The sequence below is a fragment of the Crassostrea angulata genome, chromosome 10, assembly GCF_025612915.1.
Source record: "Crassostrea angulata isolate pt1a10 chromosome 10, ASM2561291v2, whole genome shotgun sequence".
NCBI classification, from domain to species: domain Eukaryota; kingdom Metazoa; phylum Mollusca; class Bivalvia; order Ostreida; family Ostreidae; genus Magallana; species Magallana angulata.
Window position 1 is genome coordinate 23,000,654 of NC_069120.1, and position 21,706 is coordinate 23,022,359.

Below are 21,706 nucleotides of genomic sequence, written 5' to 3' on the forward strand. Positions count from 1 at the left end.
ATACAATGCTCTAGGATGTATTTCCAATAATCAATCAAATTTGGGTGCCAGTCGATGAGTTTTAAGTAAGATACAGGGCTCACAATTCTTCGTCATGTAAACAAGGCTCGTGTCCCGTTTTTGTTTACATAGGTTCAATATACCAGTAAAAAATCTTTTTCAATCTGATTTATCAATCCTCTTATTCATTTTAAGCATAACTAACCAGTTCCTAACGATTAACACATTCAACTGGTATTTTTACTTCAACGTTCAAAATGTAAACAAAAGCTTTGTTTACATTAGCGAAGGATTGTGATCTTTGTAACTCGCTTATAACTTAAGGTTGTCTTTCTGTTTGTCCTCAAGGTTATCTATTGCTTTTTTCTCATAAAACTACTCTCCCTAACTTGTTGTTTTGTTTTGTACATATTTCATTAATTGATTACTCAAGAGGATCAAAAACAAGTTCTAACAACTAAGAAGTTCTTCTCATTATAAAAATAATTGCCATGCATATAAATTAGAACAAAAGATTTTTTTTTATTAACAATATAGTTGTTGACTGGGGTCGAGAGCAACAGTTAGTCTGTCGGACCGGCTCGCAAACTGTTGCTCAAGGCCGAATTTGTTATACCCCTGTAAAACAGTTACTATATAACTCCATACACAAAAAGTCCAGCATTTTGACTGTTGGATTGGAACTGTTAAATTCGATTGTTAAAAAAGACTGTTGACCGGTAACGTCACTTTCCGCGAAAACGAGTTATTGATTAGAAGGGGGTGTAACAAAACAGTTGTTGAGTGGGGTCGAGGGCAACAGTTAATCTGTCGGCCGCGGGCATCAGTTTGCGAGCCGGTCCGACAGACTAACTGTTGCCCTCGACCCCACTCAACAACTGTTTAATATTGATATACTCAAAAACAAGTTTAAATCTCAAAGAATCATCTGTACTGCAGTAAACTTTTGCACGTAGCAAAAATGTTTTTGTTAATATGTAAAGGTAGGTTGTCGTTACAATATATAAAAGTAAATTAGTATCAATATTGACTAAATTTAACATAAATAATTTATCAAACATGTTGTTTCTCGCTATAGAGTAGTTTTTACACATCTTCTGTTTTACCACATAAACACAACGGATTATTTATAATATTGCGTTTACAAAGATCATAATTTCATACACAGTTGTGTCTCAGCTTTGTATGAATTGTGTTGGTACACCGTTTACCAAAAGAGAAATAAATAGGGGGTTTCGTTACATTAGGCATATGTTTGCAAAATAAATGATTGAGGTGACTGTTCTGGCTTCTACATTTAGTGAATTCCACTGATATAGGTACAAATGATTTTTCTTTAGTAAATATAACCTACAGTTGGTAACATCAAACTGATCCTTGTGCGTTTCGTGCGTTGTTTTTTTTCCCCCGAAACCATATTAATAGTCTTATATTGCAAAATGTACCAATTGCTTCAACTGCAAAAGGGGTGAGCTACTAACGTGTCTATATTGCCGATCCTCAAGGTACAGTTTTTTTTATTATTACATCAGAGATGGTCTCAGGTAGACGCCAGGAAAGTGATTTTAATAGAAAATTATCTTGTATATTTTAATTTTTTGGAGCAGAAAAAATAATATCGTAGAACAGAAATACAATTAGTCTATAGACCCTTATAGAATACACGGCATGTCTCAAATTCTCAAATTATTAAAAAAATCAAATGAGAATTGTGTCCATGAATTTCGTGTTCTGTATATATTTGTAGGTGTTTTATAATAGAAGGTTCTTTAGACATGAAAGCATTTATATACATTTATACAGGAAAACAATCAAATGTCCTGACGGCATTTATCAATGTTCTCCAAAATCTTTCATTCTTTTTTTATTTGTTTAATGATTTTCATCGGAGAATATTTTTCATCAGTTTTTCCCCGAACGTTTACATTCGCTCTTTCCCCGGCATTTGTGGAGTTTCGTCTGCAAGGAGCTCAGTTTCCTTATCACCCTGAGCAAAAAGATCAAATTCAACCATACTAATGATAAAGACCCGAATCAGGTAACAAACACGCTAATGAAATGTTGACAAATGCTGGAATAAATCAATGGATTAATGTATTTTATGTTCTTGGAAAAGTATCAATTGATAGCTACGTAAATGTGTACATAATTCATCACGCATCATGATCCCTCATAGATTCGGATTTCGAATTGTTTAAATATAATTTTTCATGAATAATTCTTGAATGTTAAAAAAAATAGATTTAAAAGGCGAAAAATTAAAAGATTTCAAGGTTATGAGATTGATTATGAATTATAAACTGAATTAATTAAAATTTACAACTTCAAAAATCAATTTTGAAAATGATCGAGTTATGAAGATGTATATTGATTACGTAAACTGAAGGGACGAGGAATGACCACGTAAAACTCATACACTATCTTGATGTACATGTTCACCCAAACAGATAAAAACTATATGTATGTATGTATGTATGTATGTATGTATGTATGTATGTATGTATGTATGTATGTGTACATACAGTTTATTTAAGAAGGCTCTTTTGAGATAGCAGCGACTGTTTTTATTAAAATATAATTTGACTGATTTTAGAATGCGAGGGGAGGGGATGACCTAATATGTGTTTTCCCGACTTAACAATGTGTCCTGCCATGAACGGCAAGAATCGTTCACAATACATGTATATGGTTTGGGCTTTTTTTTTTAATATATCAAATCACATTCATGTCACTACTGTAGGGATGACCCCCCCCCCCCCTTCCCCTTTATCTGTTAAATATAAAGAAAATTGCCTTTCATTAGTCTAAACTCGGTTTTGTGCATACATACGAATTTAAGCAATTCATAACAATATGACCAATTAACTTGAATTACACCCCAATCTAGTCCTCGCACCACGTGCTGACCCATGAATTTCAAAATTTTTGTAATATTTGCCTCATTGCTCGTCATATGCTAAGGGCCCCACAACAGAATGGGAGTTTCTTAATAATGAAGACATTTCATGTATAGCTGGATGACAAGTAATACCCAATCTTAGTATTAGAAACCTAACCCTACTCTCTTTAATTTTAACAATTTTTGGTAGACGTTTGCAAGTATACTCGCGTTATTTTTGCGTCATATAACGCTTTCAAACGCCAAACGTGCGCACAAACCTCCAATTAATTTATTATGCATGCTCGTACAGATATAGCGCATTTAGTATTTTACAAGTAATATGAAATGATTTCCTCTTACAGTGAAACATGTGCTTCACTATCTTCTTGCTAACTTTTAAGTTTTCTCTAAGTTTTGCATCAGACATTTAAAGAACATAGAACTATGCCATGAAAAGAGATTTCACCCGAATTGAGTTTGTTTCTACTTCTTAAATCAAGGATTTTCTTTCAAATATGCTAATTGGTTTTTTTGGTTGTTTTTTTTTTTTGGTCGTTTTTTTTTTTTGCGTACATTCGGGGTGTGCATGTGTATTTACATCTATCGTAACTGACATTAACGAAAGTATCTCAACCGTTTCCCGAGCACGTGTGATCTTAAACCCAATTTAACCAATGTACAATATTTTTAGCTCATGCGAAATACCGGGTAAGCTATAAGTGATCTAATTAATTTGAGTTAGCAATGGCAGAGTTAATCTTATCAAAACAATGATGTCAAAAGTAAACAAATAGCCAATATCACTCAAATGCCATGAGTACATATATAACAAAAACTAAGTAAGAATTCGATTTATGTTACAAAAAAATACATTTAAAGTAGTACAACAAGCAAGAATTTCAATTGTTTTATCACTTTGCTGGGATACAGTGCTACAGTAATAGACTACCTGTACTCCCCTCTGTTACACGGTATGATGATTATAAATACTAAAGTAATACATCAAGGAAAACCTCATTTTGCGTGGGTATGGAAATTAATCATATCCATGTAATTAATTAAAGCGAAAATAAACGACAAGTCACAAATCAAAGCTCTTTAAGTCGATTAAATATGTGTGTACCGGTGAGATTTTGCATGATTTGTAAACAACGAATCCGCGCTGTGTGATTTGCCTCACGTGGAAGTCAGTCCGGGGAGACGCTGTGAGGTTATGGTTCAGTGGCTGTAGATACAATATTGTTACAGCTCTAAATCCGCTCTCTGTACAACGGGGACCACGGGGTGTAGTGAGGTCGATCGCCTGGACTCCTGATAAAATAAATCTATACGTACGACATCGTTGTACAGTGGCAGTCAAGAATAATGACAGGGAAGGAACTAGCTCAATTCAATCCTTCAAGGTAACTCTCTCTCTCTCTCTCTCTCTCTCTCTCTCTCTCTCTCTCTCTCTCTCTCTCTCTCTCTCTCTCCTCACAATAGCTTCTAGATTGATAATTGATAATACATATAAAAGGGTTGACTTGATTCAAACTTCCATCATTTTTCGATTTCTGTATACGTAGTAAAAATGACCGACGAGGCATTCAAAGATTTTTTTAAGAGAGTGTATTTTTCACATCAATTAGTTTGAAGGTAAATCAAATTAACAGAATAGACCAATATAACCAAAATATAAAGCAAATTCCCCCTCTTTCTAACACAAAAAAACCCGTAAAGGTTTTTTGAAAACTTAGGTGGTCGAACTTCAGTAAAAGCAGATTAAATCCTGTCCAAAGGAACCTAGTGCAAAACCCCCAAATAAAAAAAAATCGCGTTAGAGCAAGCAAAGTTTGTATTACGCATACGAAATTAATGAACTACTGCTATGTTCCCCCATCTTCCTCCTCTTCTAGGGGTATACTGTTCAAAATAATTAAAAACCAAATATGACCATGCTAAAATGTTGTTAGACTGTTATCAAGAAAACCTATTTATCCAAATAGGTCAAGCGGACAGACAAAGTAGATGGATTTCATTTTTTTAAATGGATATCAATGATTTTCTTGCTAAGTGCCATTAATTTCATCGACCAAAACTTCTAACTTTCGATTGATTCTAACATAATTTGGGGAAAACGAATCGTCCTAGGTTACCTCAAATTTCTTTTTCAACTCGTATTCTAACTAAGATGAATAGAGAATAGAAAACACAAGAGAGAAACAGTAATTAGTTGTATTCTTCATACGATTGAAACAATTTAAACAAGGAAATATAGCAGATCATTTTACATGAAAGCAGTATTCGAGCAGGTTCAAACAGCATGCCTATTTGTTTTTCAAGTAAACAACAAAAGATAAGCCGGTAGTGTCTGACAGCTTTCTTTGCCTTATAACGTCTCAAAAATTACATAGATGTTATGTAAACTAAGTGTAGAGCCTCAAAAGTGGTTAATTTACATTGCCAGATATTATAGTTAACACTGCAACAATTATGCGTAGAATATTTTGTTGTTTATTAATCTCATAATTCTCTCGGGACCTGATTAAGAGAATAAAAAAAAGAACTACTAAATCTTTAAAGCAGGAAACACAATAGCCCAGGTGTTAGAAGGGGTGGATATGTCCTCGAAAGCATATCGGTTATAAAACCAGGACGCGAAAAAACAACAAACAATGAAAGTTCGGACACAGGAAAGACCCAATAGCCGACTGCTAAAATCAGGATATCCTTTGACTTATGAAAAACCTTGATAGGAGCTATATATAGAGCTACACAAGTATAACATTTCCTGTGCTGTTTTTGTAGATGGTGGCAAAGATATCAACCGATTAGCCGTGTCAAATAAAAACATCACCTCAAGATGAACCAGACGGAATTCCTGGAGCCACGGAGCAATGTGTCCGTCAGTAGGATAGTCTCCATGGCCGTCCCTTCCGTCATGTTCGCGGCGGGGGTCCTGGGGAACAGTCTGGCCCTGGTGGTGCTGTACAGTTCCCGCAAACAGCAGAAACAATCCGTGTTTTACCGCCTAGTTGGAGCTCTGGCCATCACCGATCTATTGGGGACGTGCGCTACCTCGCCCATCATTCTGTTAGTGTATGCCAATGGACTAAAGTGGCAGGGCGGACGGCCGCTATGCAACTATGCTTCTTTTATGATGATATTTGCAGGGCTGGCAACCATATTCATTCTGGCCGCAATGGCCATGGACCGGTATCTTGCTCTAAATAAACCTTATTTTTACAGCGCCCATGTGAACCCGTCCCGGGTGAAATACGTGTTTCCAATATTGTTAACCGCAGCCCTAGTGATGGCCTGTCTCCCTCTCATCGGGGTAGGGGACAACGTCCACCATTTCCCGGGGACCTGGTGTTTTTTCGATTATTACGGGGCCACCTTCCGGGTGAAATTATTCGCCTATATGTACAGTGTGTTAGGACTTAGTGCGCTCACTGTGATTATCATTCTCAACTTTGTGGTCCTCCGAACTGTCTTGTCTCTTCACCGTAAGGCCTGCGAGATTCAGATGGTGGTGTTTTTAATCGGAATTTTGACCATAGTCAGTGTGTGCTGGGCGCCACTCATGGTGAGAAATTTATGTATCCCATTGTTCAAGCTTTTCAAGTCTATAGAGAGTATCGGATAAACATCTTTGCATGCTCAGGTCCATTACCCCATCCCCTCCCTAAATGACCTTTACTTCAAATTTAAAAAAAATGTAATGTAACACAATGTCTTTTATCAATATATACGGGAGTATGTCATTTGCGTGAATCCATAGAAATGAATTTTAAACTTCCTCATTCCACCTCTCACTTAAATTACACATTTATTTGTAATGATTTAAGTAGTTTTTCTTCCATTATTTTCCGACGCAGAAAAAGAAACAACGAATCTATAAGCAATTATAATTTTGTATTTTATATATTATACTAAGGAGGTTGGATGCTCGACAAATTACAATTATACGTTAACGCATTACACAAATTTTTGAAGCTATAAACTAAAATAAGTAAAGAAAATATCCAAATTTTAGGTTTAAAATTAGAATTTTATCAAAGCCCTACGTCTAAATGAGATTGATACTAGTATGTACAAAATGTGCTCTTAAAATAGCCATGACCATCCAGACAGCCCTCTTACGGCAATTTCCGAGGTGAGATAAATTCAAGATATGTACTATGAAAGTTCGATTATTGTCGGTCCCTCAATTCAAACAGATACTGAAGACAAGTAGGACGCAAAAATAAAAACCCACGAAAATTACATAAGTTAAAGAAAGAAACGTATGAAATAACTTCTTAAAGCGTTGTTTTTAATTTTGTTGTTTATTTTCTTTTCAGATTCGAGTCTTTCTTATACAGACAGGCCTCAAAGAGAAAGACGTTATTCGAGATTTGATATTCATTCGAATGGCTTCATTCAATCAAATCATGGACCCTTGGGTGTATATTTTGTTTCGTAAAACTCTATTGACCAGAATAATTCAGTTCATAAAAGTTCACCTGTGCTTACAAAGAAAACAAATAAGCTCCAAAGTGCCGGGTGTAGGAGATATTGAGGCGATATCGCGGGTGAGGCAGGGTGAGTTGAGCCAACAATCTTGCAACAACGGAGCTGGTGAACCATTCCTCAGTAAATCCACAGGAGAAACCCTTTCTTAGATGGATTGATTCTGACCAAATACTTTCCTGTTTTTCGCCGTTGTAAAGAATTTTCGGCCAGACCAGACGCGATTGATAAATCGTTCGCTACAAACAAACTCAGGCGACAGTAGCTGAGATTTGGATGTTTGTGAATGTGATTTAACCACTTACTGTGTTCAAGATGGACAATGCTCTAAAATGGGAGATGTAAAAATAATTTTATTAATAAAAAAAATACAAGAAAATGTTAAATAAAGTAAATAAGATAAATCATCATATAAATACTATTGGCGTTGACAATTTGTAGGTAGGAATACCACAACCTTTCAATCATTGAGGCGCACCTAGATGTACTTTGTCAATGTTTTTTTTTTTGTGGAAAAAGTCACGGACGAAATTTATTTGCTGAGCAACAGATTGTCATTTCGCTATCAGGTAATCATGACGGGCATTGAAGTTCGATTATGTAACTTGGTCGACACTGCAGGTAATAGATTCAGCAGCTGAGATGCAACAAAAAATCTACAGTTCTCAGTGGCCGATCGAAAAGTGTAGATAATTGAAGATACTGACAGCAGGTTGGACCCATTAATCACAGGTTTCCGTATACCGCTGTATTTAAATGTTCCGCCACGGCATCATATAACCAGCTATATTGTTCCTGAAATTATTAAAAATGCAAATGTTACGTGCTTTAATGAGTTTCCTTAAAAGAATAAATTCATGTAGTTTGGGTAGGGGGTTATTTACTTACTATGCTTTGTATAAATTGTGGACGGCGGATTTGAAGTTTTCGGACAGTATGGAATACGTCAACTTGATCCTCCAATTTGATCCGATCTAGGATAAGACTGAGCGCGCAATACAAACCGCTACACTTGGCACCATTCCTAAAAATTAATATTTACGAAATTAAATTGACAGTAGGAAATCAATTGAGATGCTCCATTTAATTCAATATTGTGACCAAATTGTCTTTTATTGAAAATAGTTATATATCATGTTGGTTGTGTTTGCTCCCGGTAAGCATATTATTCCTTAATTTTGACGTCAGTGTATTTACCTCATCGAATACTCGGATCCCAAAACACTGATATCGTACTTTTATATAGAAGTTTATCATAGTATCATCACAGATAGTACTCCATGCTAAGTCAATACCAAAATAAAAGTGTCGTATTTTTCCCCAATTTTTCAATTTGTTATTGAATACTAGTAATGCTTGCTTTGATGTTTGCAACATTTCGGTCTCAAATTGTTTGTCATCCCATCTGTCATTAATTATGGATGATTTTTCGATTTACAAAGCTACAGTTACATATTTTGGTGAAAACTAAGGTTAAAAAAAACAAATTCGTAAAACCGGGAGGAATGAGTCGGCAGACGACACTTACTTGCACATGACCAGGATACGACTGGTGGACGTTATCGTCTGCTGAACTTCCCGGACGACTGACAGTGTCGTCTGGAAAGTTTTTGGAGTTTCCCGCTCCTCCGGCCAACCGCTTAAGTGGAAAGATGTCAGTCCTCGTGTTTCACCCGACCCCTGAAGTGTAATAAAACAATTTTTTAAGAGAGAGAGAGAGAGAGAGAGAGAGTTACATAAAATCGTGCACAATTCACACAGGTCTTTATATTATTGGCAATTTTAAAAAAAATACCATTAAATAAAAGAAATACAGGCTATTCTGATATCTGATAATTCAACTAAAATATTCAGTTTTCAGAAGGGTCTTGAAGAAAACTATTTGAATTCAGTTTTTGTAAGACGTTGACTTTTTGATCCTGCCCTAACCTCCACTTACATGTATCAATTTCTCTCCAACCACAACGTCTGCTCACCGAGATGAATACATATTTTATGCAACATCCCTAGATAGAAATATCTCTTCTCCTTTGAAAAGGATTCAGTTTTCGAGATAAAAAATTTTTTATTCTGATAATCAGAATATTTAAAATTTCTTCCTCTCTGAATGATAAAAGTGTTTTAGGAATAACAAAGTTTATGTTTTTTTCAGATAATTCTGATCATAAAAATAAGTGGGGGGGGGGGGGGGTACTTTTGTCAGTGTGAAGCTTGATTTGCAACCATAGTTATTACTACGTATACACAAGCTATTGAATGATATAGAGATATCCTTATACCATTTTATTAATGATTAAACAGATTAACCAATAGGTCATTGTAAAATCTTGTGACATCATTCACTCATCAATATATGATACGGGTGCTTTGGGAGTTCTTTTGTATCCATCATAATAATAATGGGGCGATGGAAACAACAGAGAGAGAGAGAGAGAGAGAGAGAGAGAGAGAGAGAGAGGAGAGAGAGGAATTGAGATTTTGAGATGAGCTTACCTTTTTAAATATCTGTATAAACCTGGACAAACAGCCCTGGTTCTGTTGCTCTGTGGACGCCGTCCTGACGTAGAGAGGGCCGTAGCACGCCGTGTCGCCGTCACTCGGCCACCAAGTCACCGATTTCTAGGATTTGAAAACTTTTTGAAACAATTCTTGAAATGTTTGTAATATTTTATGTTTTCGGGACGTAACCTGATTAAGTACCCTAACAGGCAATGTTTATTTCGAATTACAACATGTTATTCTGTAAAGTGGCAGTATGTTGAATTCAAGGTTACATATCACGACTTCCATTACCACCTTTGGTCTTAAATACAAATAAAACCCATTAATTTAAAAATTAAGATATGAATTGGTAAATTCTAATTATATGGGAATGGAGGGGAGAGGGTTGGGGTTCTTATATACTTTTTAATTGCAATAGGAAGGGACACGATTGGTTTGTCTATCTCTTGACTGTACTCTACCTCTTTCTCGTCAACAGGTGAGTTGAGTGACACAATGACGTCAATGTCATGGTCATAAACAAGACGCCAGAGGTCAACAATTGTGGTCGGTAGAGGGCTCTGTGTGATGACGTAATCCATGTCAGGCTTCAGCGACTGAAATGAAGTCAAGCTCTTTGGTTATTTATGTGTACAAGTATCACATGCGATTATTGCATCTTGTATGTATTGTGTTTGATCGTACTTGCTTCCTCTTACATATACAAATAACACTCGAAACTGGATGGATAATGACATTCCAAAACTCAGAAGAGTACTCATTTGAATTCTTGGCATTAAAAGCATCTCCCTGAGCTCGACTATTTGACTGTAACCTTCAAACCTTTATGGTCGTAATTATCACATAAATCTGATTTTGAATACTTGTAGGGACACAAATATTAATTCGTTTTCATTGATTATTATCGGGTTAAAAGGTCGAGGCAAGAGAAGCGTTTGGACTCACTGGAATGATCACTGCATTGATGTAATCGTTTGTTCCGGGCACGTACGTATTCAAGTACGGTCTAAATTGATCCACTGAAATTAAAAACAAATATAAAATGATGGCATTATAAGCTCCATTAGCGCTCTATAGTTCGCAGCCGTAAATCATGGCGGGAATGTCCGGAACTTACCGGCAAGGACAGCAGACGACTGATTTTTGAGTTGATTCTCGTCCGTTATAGCAGCTGTCCAGTCCATGGATACGTACTTGGGTCTGCTGTCATTTAGAATCTGCAGAAATAGGATAATTGTACTGTTTTAATGCCAAATAATAAGTATAAGTTGTCGATAAATAAAAAGCCCATCTTTTGTAAGCAGGACTCATTAGCGACAGCTAGCCCCAATTTATCGTTTAGAAATTGAAAAGCTATGTATGGGTGGTATAAAGAGAATAAAAAATGTTAATGGTATAAAAATAATTTTAAAAAAACTTCACCCTACTTTTCTCCTCAGCAAATTATCGAGTTTTTTTTTCTTCTTCTTAAGAATGAAATCAATCACTATATAGAACTTTGAGGAAGGGAAGAGTACATATTTCAAACGAAACGTTAATATCATTTATCTTGATGCTTCATTCACACTTAGACTGAAAGAAATATATTTTGTCAGAACACTCATTAAAATGTTAACGATACTAAAGTATGGGATTATCAAATGAAAATCCCAGTTCGCTTTAAAAAACAAAACCACAGCACTTTCAGAGCAAAGTACATGGTAAACGAAAACCGCTATTTCCTCCTCAATGGATGGCAAGGTTCTTTTTGACCTGGTTAACATAGTTAAGGGTAGAATTTTAATGACTATGAAAGACAATTATTTTTTTAGTGCTGTGTGCGATGTCTTATTAACCCTGTTCGTTCATTTATTTGCTGCTAAGGACGTCGTCGTCTGTCTGATCATTTTTTGTCCCTGTAACACATTAAAGAACCTACTTCCGTTTTGGATGTTAGGAGGAGCAGACTTAGTTACCTGGAATTCCTCGTAGAGAAGGCGAGGCTTCTGACGACATATTTTCTTGTAGTAGTCCATGAACTCCGCCTGTGGCACAGACGTCTCGCGATATGTGAATGCTTCTAGTAGGGCAAAGTGAAGCAGACGATATTGGTCCTAAAACACAGCAGGGTGAGACATACTTAGCACTAACATGACATTTTATCAAGGAATCGTCAAAAGATGCGCGGAGACTTGCAATAAATTAATGATTACAGCAAAAATATCATCCCTCTATTTCAAACTTTTGTGCATGTTGTCTATTATTTCATTCTCCGTTCATATTTTCGTAATTACTGTTTGTATTAATTATAAATACATGTACATGTACTAGTATTGTTGTGTCCAAATCTGAATACAAACCACATTCTGTATCATAGACATCCGACATTCGCGCATTCGTTTGATGTATCCAAGGATTTCAACAAACTGTATTTTGAGTCCATGTTGGTAGAGAGAATCCAGCGCTATGAATGTACCCGTTCGTCCAACTCCCGCACTATGGCAAGACATGGGAAACAATAAAAACATGGACATCAAAACAACCTACGAAAAGACAGTGCATAGAAAGAAAGGTGCACAGGGAATGTAACCAACCTGCAGTGAACTAGCATGGGACTCTGGTCATAGAACTCACTGGACTGGACCCGTTTCAGGAAGTGTACCAACTCCAGAGTTTCTGGAATTCCGTGATCCGGCCATCCCGTAAAATGAAACTGATGAATCCGCCTGGTTTCTCCCTAAAATTATCAACAAATAATTGCAATCGGTCCTAATATATATTTCAGGATTTATCAAATGCTTAAAATGTCTTTGTATTTCATTCAACTTATTGAGTACAGCATTTGGTACCTCATATGATAGAGTCATTTGACGAATACTGTAGCTTGCAAAATGTTTGTCTGATTGCAGACGGATATCCAGATCTCCTAGGATCAAAGGTTCGTCGCTCTCTGGCCAATAGTGCTCGCACTTAACCTTTGAAAAAAATAAAAATAAAAATCTCATTTCATCAAAATCTCTAACTAAAGATAAAATGCATATCTAGAATGGTTATATTTATAAGTTAATTCTGAACTGTTGCCATAGAGACAACCTTGACTTACCTTTCCGTCTTCTATGATATTGGTTAGCATGATGATCTGATGCACGCTTTCTTGCCATACCATTCTCCAGAAGTCAATGATTGTGTTAATTTTTGGTCCTATTAAACATTGAACAGACTTATAATAATATTATTATACTTTGTTTACGTATCATAACTTGGATATTCTACTCAAATTCTCAATTACTGTAAGTACTTGAATTCAAATGAGACTCTATTTCAGTATGCATACCGACATCACAGGCACTTGGAGCATGGATAACGTTAACCACCTTTTCAATATCTTATTGGAAATTTAAAAAAAAACGGGGGCCCAACTCACAATTTTTTCTTGTTTTTGTTTCAGTAGACATAATATTGTATTTTTTAATAAAGTAATCATTGGCCGATATTCAGAATTTAACTAAAAAAGTAGCTAACATACATGTACTAAATTAGGTTACAGTTTCTACAAAACAATACACACATGTATGTAAATTAAGATATAAGTTAAAAATATGTCTGACTTTTTTTATAGAAGATTTAAAAAGTAGAGGGGGCATGCATCGAGTGCCTGTGGCCATCATAAACTTGTTAAAGATAAAGTTTGGTCGGTTAATCGGTTATTACCTTGGGTTGCAATATATTTCTTTCGTTCTTCCATACTCTACAATAAAACCAAATGTCAAACTTCATTAGGTTCTCATCGATAAAATCAGTCTGATCTAAATCATAAAATCATATATCTATGAACAAACTCTACTTAAAACTTTTAGTAAACATTTTTGCCCCCCCCCCCCCCAAAAAATCCCCAGTGATAATAATAAAATTAAAACGATAGGGTTTTGCACATTAAAAACTCCCCCATTTTGCAGCCACTCAAACCATAGATCTTTAATAAAGATCTTTTGGTGGCATTGCATAAAGATATGCGTTACTTTCTGTATATATGAACATCTGCAGGCTTCTAAATGTCAGAGACAGTTTCCCGCTCGCTGGTATTCACTGTATTTTTTTTAGACAAATGTTTTGTGCCATGTGTTACTGAAGTTACTAATTAAGAGCCGTGCTAGCTAATGAGTCAATTAGAGATTGACTTTCAGGTTTGAATACATACATCTATGTAGTTAGCATTGATGTAGTCCGACCCACTCCTGTCCTTCATAAACGTAAGAACGACCCTAGAATGGTCATCTGCAAGAAAATTCAAAAAAAAATTTAAACATACAAATAAAAATTTTGTCAGCGTAAATGCCATGGATTTGAATGGTCGATTCTTTTTTGAATTGCGAGTTAAGACTTACACGGGAAGGTGGTCAAGAACCGATTCTTTGTTTTATTTTCTTTTTTCTGACCCTCTACGTGAAGAAATCTTGGACAGTCTTTTAGTTCCTGAAAAAGCATGTAAGTTTTTGATGGTTTGATGGACTGGTACAATACTGACACACTTAATGTATTTGCACAGTTTGAAAGGGAATAAGATAATCTCAGTTTAATTAACCAATATCTCAGCGAAATGAGAAAAAGAAAGAAAAACTACTTAAAGCCATGACACCATCACAAGATCCCCAATGAAGAAAAAAAATCTAAAAATACAGTTACTCCTTAGGCTAATTGCATGGTAAAATGCAACAACGCAAAATCCTATCTTCTAAGAATATGAAATAGAAGCGTTTAATTAGCTTCGTTAATATGACCTAGATACACAATGCGTGTACCAAAGCTACTAACATCAAACTGTGTCTGGTATTTCTCCGGATTGGCTTCCAGAGTGTGAATGTACTCATTAAGCTGGTTGATGTGAATTCCCCTCTCAATGTCCAGGTTATAGTACACGGCGGAACTAGCGCTGATCCGGAAGCTCCGGTTATCTAGTTCATCCAGGTTCCCGAACATCACTGCTAAAAAAAGAACACCTCCAATCAAACACTCTTATCAATCGTGCTATCATTAACCTGGCATTTGTCGCCTATATTTGTTAATCTGGGTGATTAATTATTCATTATGGCAATAGAGTAAATAAAGGCGTAGGAAAGCTACAGAATGGGGTTTGTAATTGGAAGCTGACAAACCGTTAGCGTATTGAGCGTTCATGTTCAGATCCACAGCTGGGCTCCCTTGATTCTTTTCTTTCCTCTTTCTACGAATTCAAAAATATTTTTTTTTTTTGCAATTGTGTCAATAAAAAAAATCATTCATAAACATGACATATTTCATATACAGTAGAATGTAATAACCCTCTCCCTTAAAAAAAGTTTGTTCAAACCTACTTGATTAATATAACAGCCAAGATCACAAGTAAGACAGCGAGCACTGCGCCACCTGCCGTTCCTCCGATCACGGCAGTCATTGGTGCCATCTGCTCCGATTTTGTAGAAACACCTGAAACATTTTAATTCAAATTCTTTAACTAATCGTTACTGTCAGTCTTTTAAAACAGCTATAGACAGGAATTTATCAAGAGAATTTTATTTTTAGATAAAAAAAAATCAAATACGTCATTTGAAGCTGGCGTAATGAATTTCTCTATTTGATTACATTTGTTGCCTATATAGCCGTCCCGGCATCCCTCTGGACAGACCCCGTCTTCCGGGTTACACGTGATATTCCCTACACAGTGTCCACACTTGGACAAACACTGGTCTCCGTATGTGTTCAAGGGGCAGGCTGGAAATCCAATTTAGTGAAAATAAAGTCATTTTGTAATGTAAACAATGTTACAAAAATCATGACAAATGTATTAACTTATAGCTGACTATGATATTCAATGTTTAATTTGATGACTTGCTTAAGCGTAGAAGTCTGTCAGATGATCCTATTCTTTCGTACTTAAAAAAATTTGTTTTTGGTTTTCAGATATTTGGACGTATTATTTACTCTCTGAGCACTGCACCCCCCTCCATCCTGGTTGGCAGCCATCAGCACAATCACCGGTCACGTGATCACATGGTTGATTGTCTTTACAGGGACCACAGATATTGATACATTGGTCGCCAAACATCCCTGGAGTACATTCTGAAAACGCATAAAACTAATCAGATCATGGATTATCAATTACAGTCAAATAACACTTGGCTCGCGAACCACTCTGCTCGCCTGATCAGTCAAGTTCTCACACATAGTGAGATATCTATACATTATAAATAAAAAAAAAACCCTTCTGTTTACTTTGATTGAATACCGTTAGATTCTTTTATTTTCAATAATTTCCAAGCTTTACAAAACCTTCGCCTCGAATGTAGAAAAGTTAGAAATATATTTACTTTGGTCACAGAAAGGCAAATTTTTCCATCCAGGCTGACAGTTATCAATGCACTGTCCTGTCACGTGATGACATTTCAGATCTCGACAACTGTTACACGGTAGTTGACAACTGTCTCCATAGAAACCAGTCTCACAAACTAAAATACGGATATAAAATTTGCACAACATATACTATTTTGAGACAAGCTACTTATAAAAATGAAAAAAAATGAATCTCATATCAAAATACTAAACATCTTACCTTTGTCACATTTATTTCCTGTATATCCCGGCATGCATCCTTCGGGACATGCGCCTGTCACGTGATTACATGTGGCACCATTCGCACAGTTTCCACAGCGTTGGAAGCAGCCTTTTCCGTATGTAAATCTAGGGCATTCTTTTCATGAAAATTGAACATTTTCAAATAAATATACGCATATAAATACATTTTTCACATGCAAGGAAATCACCATATTCATTAAGGAACCACGTCTCTCTCATAAGAAACATGTCTCTTTCTAGAACAATTTACTTCATTATATACGGAGTTCATAACAGAATTATCAAATTAGTCTTACAGCCTACGAAAAGTATATGAAATACGTTGCACCTTACATACACGTACAACAGTACAAGTAACTTAAATATAATGCACATGCATGTAATTAAAATGGTCGCCAAGCAAAACAGAAAAGGTATGCCAGTAACTGTAATAATATAAATATATTTGTGTTTAATTAATGTTATTGTTGACGTACGCATGTCGCAGCGGTCCGACATATACCCCGGGTGACACCCATCAGGACACGCCCCCGTCGTTGAGTGACAGGGGACGCTGTCTGCACAATTACCACAGATTTTGTCGCACGCTCCGCCGTATGTCCCAATAGGACAGGCTACAACGATACAAAATACAAACATTAGAACCTAACTGTATTGCGTTGTTTTGAACTGTTTTTGCAAAATATATAAAAAAAATTTGAAGGAACATCTATCTTTAGCTAAACTGTCGAACTTTTTTCAAATTCTTTTGGTAAAACCTGCATCTTAACCAAAATTATAAAAATAGATTTTTCCGCAATCTTATTTTTACTTACAATAATTGCAGTTCGGTCCATACCAGCTACTGTGACAACCCTCTTTGCATATTCCCGATGTTTTTTCGCAGTCCTTGAGATTGAGGCAATTCCCGCAGTCATACTGACACGCGGCTCCATATTTGTATTTTTTACATTCTGAAATATAAAATTATTACCACTAAATAATCGAAATATTACGATGTATCGTAAAATGACAGACAACGAAGTGTAAAGAGTAAGATTCTAACATCTGCTTTGAAGACAATTTACCTTGCTTACACATTGGCCCCTCCCACCCGGCCTCACATTTGCTCCCAGGGCATTTTCCAGAAACAGGGTCACAGGCCTCGCCATTCAAACAGTAGCCACAGAAATTGGCGCAATTTTCACCAAACAGACCAGATGGGCAATCTGTAAAACAACAACCCAAACATGAATTCACCATAACTTTACTGTTTGCATATCATGTCTATGTAAATAAAATGAAATTATACTTTGCAAGAAAAGACTGCAATTTTTTGAAACCAGAATCGAAGGGAATAAGATACATGATGTTTAACCTTGGTCACACTTGGGTCCCATGCGCCCCTCTGAACAGCCTGACAGACAGAGCCCTGTCTCTGTGTCACACGTCTCACCCTTACAGTTACACTGGTTCTCACAGTTAGGGCCATAAGTTCCAAAGGCGCAGGCTGCAAAGAAAGTCGTTTTAGATGTACGGTGCTAAGAACCATAACTCTAAATCAGTAAAGATTTTTCAGGGTTTTTTTCTGTTTTTTTTCCTTTCATTTTGTTCCCATTGTAATGCTCACCGTTGACTTCAACCTCACAGATTTCCAGGTTCGCCCAGCACGAGTAGTCCGTTTTAGGGCAGGCGGCCGGGTTGACCATAGGACGCTGGTTGTAGATCGTGACGTAACGGGCTTTGTGAGTACAGTTATTCAGTGTCAGGATGTCGGGTGGTGTAAAGAATTTGTTACTCTATAAGATATATGTCAAACAAATTTTAAAAAACATAAAAAACGTGAAAAGCTTATGCCAGAGCTTTAGATTTTCGTTATTTTCATTACTTGTATTTGGCTGGTATAACAGAGAGCGCCGTTGGTAAACATGGGAGTGTTTGACACATAAACTCGAATTCCTTTCCGTCTGCCCTCGTTGTATGGCTCTGCAATAAAAGAGAAGTACATTTTAATTCAAAAAACTCCATTTCTGATAACATATCACTGACAAGAACAATTCTGATGAAAGAATAAAATTATATATGTTTTTGACTAGATGAGATGAGAAAACAATAAATAGCAAAAAGTTGATCTTCTTGACCAACTAGGCTTACTAACCGTCGTTTCTAAAGTAGATCTTGATCTGTTTGATGTGGTACTCCCTCCCTAGGTCCACGTACCACTTGACCCTGAATACGTTGGAGGTGCTGTAGGCTCGCGTACACCGTCCTGTGGATCCGTTCTGTTCGCGTACTCCGTCCACAGCTAGCACGGATGTGTTATGACCATCTTGTAAGGTTACTTTGTCTAATGCAACGTTTTCTGTTTTATGAACAATACACTACTTGTTAACATATTTTGGGCTGTAGCATTTCACTTAATACGTACTACTAATACGATATTTCAATGAACCATTTAATTAAAAAACAGGATGTTAATGTAATTTTATTAAGCAAGATTTTAAAAAACTTAGTTGCAAAAATCTTGTAGTAAACAACATTTTTCAGTGATCATGGAACATGCAGGTCAAGCTGAGAAGTTGTAGTTCATAGCGTCGTGCGCATAACCTTTGTTGTTTGTTAAATTGAACATAATAAACAAGTGAAACATTTATGTTTTCCTGAAATAAGTCTATACTACTTTTTGTCTCTAGTGGCTTGTGTTTTGTTAAGATCATTGAAAAATAATATTCCAATCACTGCTGATGTTGTTATATGGCACATATTGAAAAAGGAAACGCCTTTCTTAATTAATTAAGGAGGCTCGGTGTTCAACACTTTAACCACCAGATCAGCCTTTTATTTTCAAAAATGGTTTGTTTAGCTATAAACCATTATTGAGTAAAGAAAACTTCCAAAAATCTTTTTATTTGAAATGTTTTCTACATAGCTATACAGAGCTCTTCTTTTGAAGAAGATAAATAGCGTCTAAAAATGACCACAGCATTCAGTCCTCTTAAGTATAAAAAAAATCTTTAACAAATTTTCAATATGATTTTTAAATAATGAGAGGACCTACGTATCTGACAGGTGGGTTTCCCGCTCCACCCGAACTCGCAGTCCTCGAAGCATTCCCCGGTGACGGAGTGACAGGCCGCTCCGTACTGACAGTGACAGGCGTACTGACACAGGTAGCCGAAAAATCCCATCGGGCACGACCCTGGAAGTTAGAGGTAGAGAACCAGGTAAAATACATTACCACAAGTGGTTCATATTTTGCATAAGCATTGTGTACAAAGGTATTTTGTGTTTGTGATGCTGAAACATATTTTTTCATCTTAACATTGATATTGGAATCTGCGCCCAGACAAAATGCTAGTAGTTACTGTACTTGAACTTATGTGTACACATGGAGGTAAGATTGATACGTTGTAATTCTGATTAGCCTGAAAACCATCGGGGATTGATTATGGCTTATCCATTTGTGGTGTCATTAAAATTGTTTTCCACATGATTTGCCGGTGTTTTTTTTTTTTTTTTTTAATTTTGAAAGTTTTTTCTTTACTTAGATAAAAACTTTTGCACGATTTATAATTGAACATGTAATTATTAATTTTAAAAAGACATTTGAATCAATTTAGGGTGTTTATATCGTTAAGTTTTTATTTTCATGGACAGTAGTTGTCAGGAACCGGACAAGACGATTGATTCCCCTGAGTCTCGGAGCGTGACGTATTGAATGAGGTCAGTAACTTCATAAGATGAAGGATGGACACCTCAACAACAGTAAAAAAAACCCAACAACACACAATAAAAAGAAAACGGGATGTACTTCTCCCGAGCCTTGTTACTATAAATTACAAAGGTTGATACTATTTGCGTTTCTTTCATTTATTTTGAACAGGTAAAGACGTGTATATTCATTTTGTTTATTTTTAAAATGATATCAGTTTCATTTAAAGAAATTTTTGGTGTCATACACTAAATCTTAAAACTTCCTAATTAAGATGGGTTATATAAAATATAGGAAATACAAGATTGAAGAATCTCCTACTCCTTTCGGTAAATCACATAGTTTTCTTCCTTGCTCATCTCGATGTCAATCCCAGTGAAGATCTCACGGAGCCTGACCCCCTTACCTTGAGCGGCATGTTGAAGCATCCATGAAGTAAACACAGCCCAAACTGTCATATCCATCACATAATTAGTCATTTTGAGCACAAATTTTTTCACAAAAATGAATTTTAACTTATTCCTTCTTTTCTTTCATTCTCTAGGTTCCTTGGTTGAGGAAGTGTGTGTGTGTGTATCTACATGCCGTAATAAGATGAGTCGTTTGTCGACCAGGGGCATAATCGTCACCAGCGCTGTGCCCCCGGGGCCCATGTCCTTAGATACCTGCGCAATGCCGTGTTTTATACGTTTGTATGTAGAAGGCAACTGTACACAATGTTTTCATCAGACAGAACTTTTTTAAAATTTAACATGATTTAAGGGGTTCTATTTCGTGTAACTGGTTTTTTAAAATCTATATGGTGAGGGTATTGAGCATTTTTGTACGAGATCCATAAATAGTTGTAGCACGGCAATAGGAGAAATTCACCGAAAAAAAGTGAAAAAAAAATATCACTATTTAATATTGATCGATTAAAATAAAAAGAGTTATTTTCAATTATTTTAAAGAAATAACTGAAAAATTGTTTTGGTTGCTGTTAAATAGACATTTCATCCAATATAAAAAAAAAAACCCTTTTATTTAATGCTTATTTAAAATCCAAGGATAAAATAGTTCTTAAAAACATGTAGCTAATCAAATAATTGTGATTTAAATAAAAATGAAATGAAATACCCCCCCCCCCCCCCAATTCTCCAATAAAGCATTCATTTCATAATCATTCACACAATACTGCAGCTTCCACCGAAATTCACCTTTTTAATGTTACAACAACCAAACAAAACATTATAATATTATAGTCTTGTGAAAATTGTTTATAATAATAAATCAAACATATTTTCAGTCAGGATCAGTTTAGTTTCAATCGGAAATGGTTCCAAGCTGAAAATTATCCATTTTCCCTAAAAAATTTAAAATCTTTTTAGTTTTGGATACAAATATTTTTCATAAAACTAAAGTATCTACTGCAGTTTTAATACTAAACATATTTTATTTTATATTTTAAAAGATATAATACACAGCAATTTTTCAAGCTACACGTAAAAAGAGTATCTCAAAGCTAAAACATTTCTCTGAAAAAGTCATAAAAAAATCAAATATCAGGAGAT

General features: G+C 35.8%; 2 protein-coding genes and 1 long non-coding RNA gene across 4 annotated transcripts; 2 read left to right on the plus strand and 1 right to left on the minus strand.

Annotated features, from left to right (window-relative positions):
• Positions 1 to 4,041: 4,041 nt before the first annotated feature.
• On the plus strand, positions 4,042 to 7,794 carry LOC128167438 (prostaglandin E2 receptor EP4 subtype-like). Its single transcript, XM_052833162.1, has 3 exons — positions 4,042 to 4,284; positions 5,669 to 6,449; positions 7,207 to 7,794. The coding sequence occupies exons 2-3, from the start codon at positions 5,724 to 5,726 to the stop codon at positions 7,525 to 7,527; spliced, it is 1,047 nt and encodes a 348-aa protein (XP_052689122.1). The 5' UTR covers positions 4,042 to 4,284; positions 5,669 to 5,723; the 3' UTR covers positions 7,528 to 7,794.
• A 150-nt stretch (positions 7,795 to 7,944) lies between these two features.
• Positions 7,945 to 20,780, minus strand: LOC128167437 (receptor-type tyrosine-protein phosphatase kappa-like). Of its 2 annotated transcripts, none has more exons than XM_052833160.1 (31): positions 20,563 to 20,780; positions 19,503 to 19,643; positions 18,603 to 18,806; positions 18,333 to 18,430; positions 18,075 to 18,243; positions 17,823 to 17,954; positions 17,533 to 17,673; positions 17,281 to 17,418; positions 16,942 to 17,079; positions 16,443 to 16,580; positions 16,201 to 16,338; positions 15,815 to 15,952; positions 15,476 to 15,604; positions 15,208 to 15,319; positions 15,010 to 15,077; positions 14,669 to 14,835; positions 14,242 to 14,329; positions 14,055 to 14,131; positions 13,568 to 13,604; positions 12,960 to 13,057; positions 12,706 to 12,831; positions 12,451 to 12,593; positions 12,217 to 12,352; positions 11,833 to 11,970; positions 10,995 to 11,094; positions 10,823 to 10,896; positions 10,339 to 10,473; positions 9,869 to 9,994; positions 8,904 to 9,055; positions 8,264 to 8,399; positions 7,945 to 8,170 (listed from the first exon to the last, which is right to left on the minus strand). In XM_052833160.1, exons 1-31 carry the CDS (start codon positions 20,633 to 20,635, stop codon positions 8,102 to 8,104), a joined length of 3,759 nt encoding a protein of 1,252 aa, XP_052689120.1. In that variant the 5' UTR covers positions 20,636 to 20,780; the 3' UTR covers positions 7,945 to 8,101. The 2 variants fall into 2 exon arrangements, with proteins under 2 accessions (XP_052689120.1, XP_052689119.1); XM_052833159.1 differs by having other exon boundaries at positions 14,669 to 14,838.
• On the plus strand, positions 18,064 to 20,827 carry LOC128167439 (uncharacterized). Its single transcript, XR_008241237.1, has 4 exons — positions 18,064 to 18,189; positions 19,514 to 19,668; positions 20,102 to 20,167; positions 20,701 to 20,827. It is a non-coding gene; the product is annotated as an uncharacterized LOC128167439 (long non-coding RNA).
• Positions 20,828 to 21,706: the final 879 nt, after the last annotated feature.

Excerpts from the sequence above, each read along its gene's own strand:
- LOC128167438 (XM_052833162.1), top strand. The coding sequence starts at position 5,724 with ATGAACCAGACGGAATTCCTGGAGCCACGGAGCAATGTGTCCGTCAGT. Across the intron at positions 6,450-7,206 it reads TGTGCTGGGCGCCACTCATG|ATTCGAGTCTTTCTTATACA; the intron begins GTGAGAAATTTA and ends TTTTCTTTTCAG.
- LOC128167437 (XM_052833159.1), bottom strand. The coding sequence starts at position 20,635 with ATGACTAATTATGTGATGGATATGACAGTTTGGGCTGTGTTTACTTCA. Across the intron at positions 17,955-18,074 it reads CTGTGAGGTTGAAGTCAACG|CCTGCGCCTTTGGAACTTAT; the intron begins GTGAGCATTACA and ends CTTTCTTTGCAG. Across the intron at positions 15,953-16,200 it reads TTTGCCTTTCTGTGACCAAA|AATGTACTCCAGGGATGTTT; the intron begins GTAAATATATTT and ends ATGCGTTTTCAG.